The 1,675-nt window shown below is 36.4% G+C and overlaps 1 protein-coding gene across 1 annotated transcript in view; it reads left to right on the top strand.

Moving 5' to 3' along the window:
• Window positions 1-605: 605 nt before the first annotated feature.
• LOC115209105 (WASH complex subunit 3) overlaps window positions 606-1,675 on the top strand; it is a 59,211-nt gene continuing 58,141 nt past the window's right edge. The window contains exon 1 of the mRNA XM_029777232.2: window positions 606-962. Coding sequence (XP_029633092.1) covers window positions 957-962 — 6 coding nt within the window. The 5' untranslated portion in view covers window positions 606-956. The remainder of the gene's footprint in view (window positions 963-1,675) is intronic.

The following is a 1,675-nucleotide window of genomic DNA, read 5'->3' as shown; positions in this document are numbered from 1 at the left end:
CGACTCCACTACATGAAAACTCTCTGTAATCCTTCCCTATGAAATACATAGTCAAAACTGAGACGTCTGCGCTGTGTATTGTTATCGTAATCAATGATATTCCCGAAAGAGAGTGGTAGAGTTGTTTACGCGCTGTGCAAAATGCTAAGTGGCATTTCTTCCTGGTTTACGTTCTGGGTCAAATGCCGCCGAGTTCGACTTTGCCTTTTATCCCTTTCGGGAGTTGATAAAATAAGTACTAGTTGATCACTAGGGTCGATGAAATAAATCGACTCATGCCATCTACTCTGAAATTGCAGGGCTTTTGCCAAAATTTGTAACTAGTAATATTCCCGAATGGTATACCCAAGAAGTGGTGAATAAAGAGAAGGGGGTACTACCCATGTTTTGCAAGGGCATTAACGGTGCACGTGTTGAAACTAAGGATCAAATTGAAACCTAGAATCGGATCGTCCTTTTTTCCAATCCGTCTGGACCACTAATTTCCCAAAACACAGCCTAAAAATAGATATTTCCCCCACCAAAAAATAACATGTTTTACCACTTAATGTACTTATCTAATGACAGCTTCTGCTATAAACATTTAACCAATAGAACACTTTATTGAGAATGACACTTAATTTAGTTCCGTTTCCACACAATAGGCAAACTTATAACAATCTTTATTATTCGATATAAGAATAAAGACGACGTTGGTTTTCTCTTTCTTTCTTTCTACATTTTTTTACAATAACATTTATTTAAGTAAGTAATATTGATAATTAAAACATCAATATTAAATTAAAAAAAACAAAAAAAACTACAAAGACCCGCAAAACAGCGAATCTCAACAAACGAAAGACAAATCAGATGAAAAAAAAAATTGAGATATTTAAAACCGCTCCTTGGATAAAAACTAACTCGGAAATTTCAGTACAGAAGAATATACATAAATATTTGTTTTTTGAAGTTTAATAATGTCGGTAAGTTGTTTCATTTTATCCCGTTTGAAGACTTTGATTCATTGTATAACTTATTTTACTGTGTCAAGTAAATAACAACAGAATAAAAGAAAAAATAGGTACTATTTAACAAGAGTGGTCCCGGTGCGCGCACTCACGTACTCGCGCATCCGCGCTAGCTAGTCATGACTAGTCGATCCTTATCTTGTGATTTACTCTTTTGCTCTTTTACTCTTTTACTTGTTTCAGTCATTTGACTGCGGCCATGCTGGAGCACCACCTTTTGTCGAGCAAATCGACCTCAGGACTTATTCTTTGTAAGCCCGGTACTTATTCTATCGGTCTCTTTTTGCCGAACCGCTAAGTGACGGGTACGTAAACACACCAGCATCGGTTGTCAAGCGATGGTGGGGGGACAAACACAGACACACAAACATATACACGCACACTTATATATATATATATATATATAGGCATAGTTTCGGTTGTAGTAGGCATACAACCGAAACTATGCCTATATATATATATATATATATATATATATATAATATATATATATACGACAGGCTTCTTTCAGTTTCCGTCTACCAAATCCACTCACAAGGCATTGGTCGGCCCGGGGCTACAGCAGAAGACACTTGCCCAAGATGCCACGCAGTGGGACTGAACCCGGATTTATTTACTTTGTGTAAAATGTACATTTATTAGAATTGTGATCGGAAAAAAATGTATAA

The sequence above is a fragment of the Octopus sinensis genome, linkage group LG3 (genome assembly GCF_006345805.1).
Source record: "Octopus sinensis linkage group LG3, ASM634580v1, whole genome shotgun sequence".
Lineage (NCBI taxonomy): Eukaryota > Metazoa > Mollusca > Cephalopoda > Octopoda > Octopodidae > Octopus > Octopus sinensis.
The sequence above is the reverse complement of the archived record's forward strand: the minus strand, read 5'-3'. Positions and strand labels throughout refer to the sequence as shown.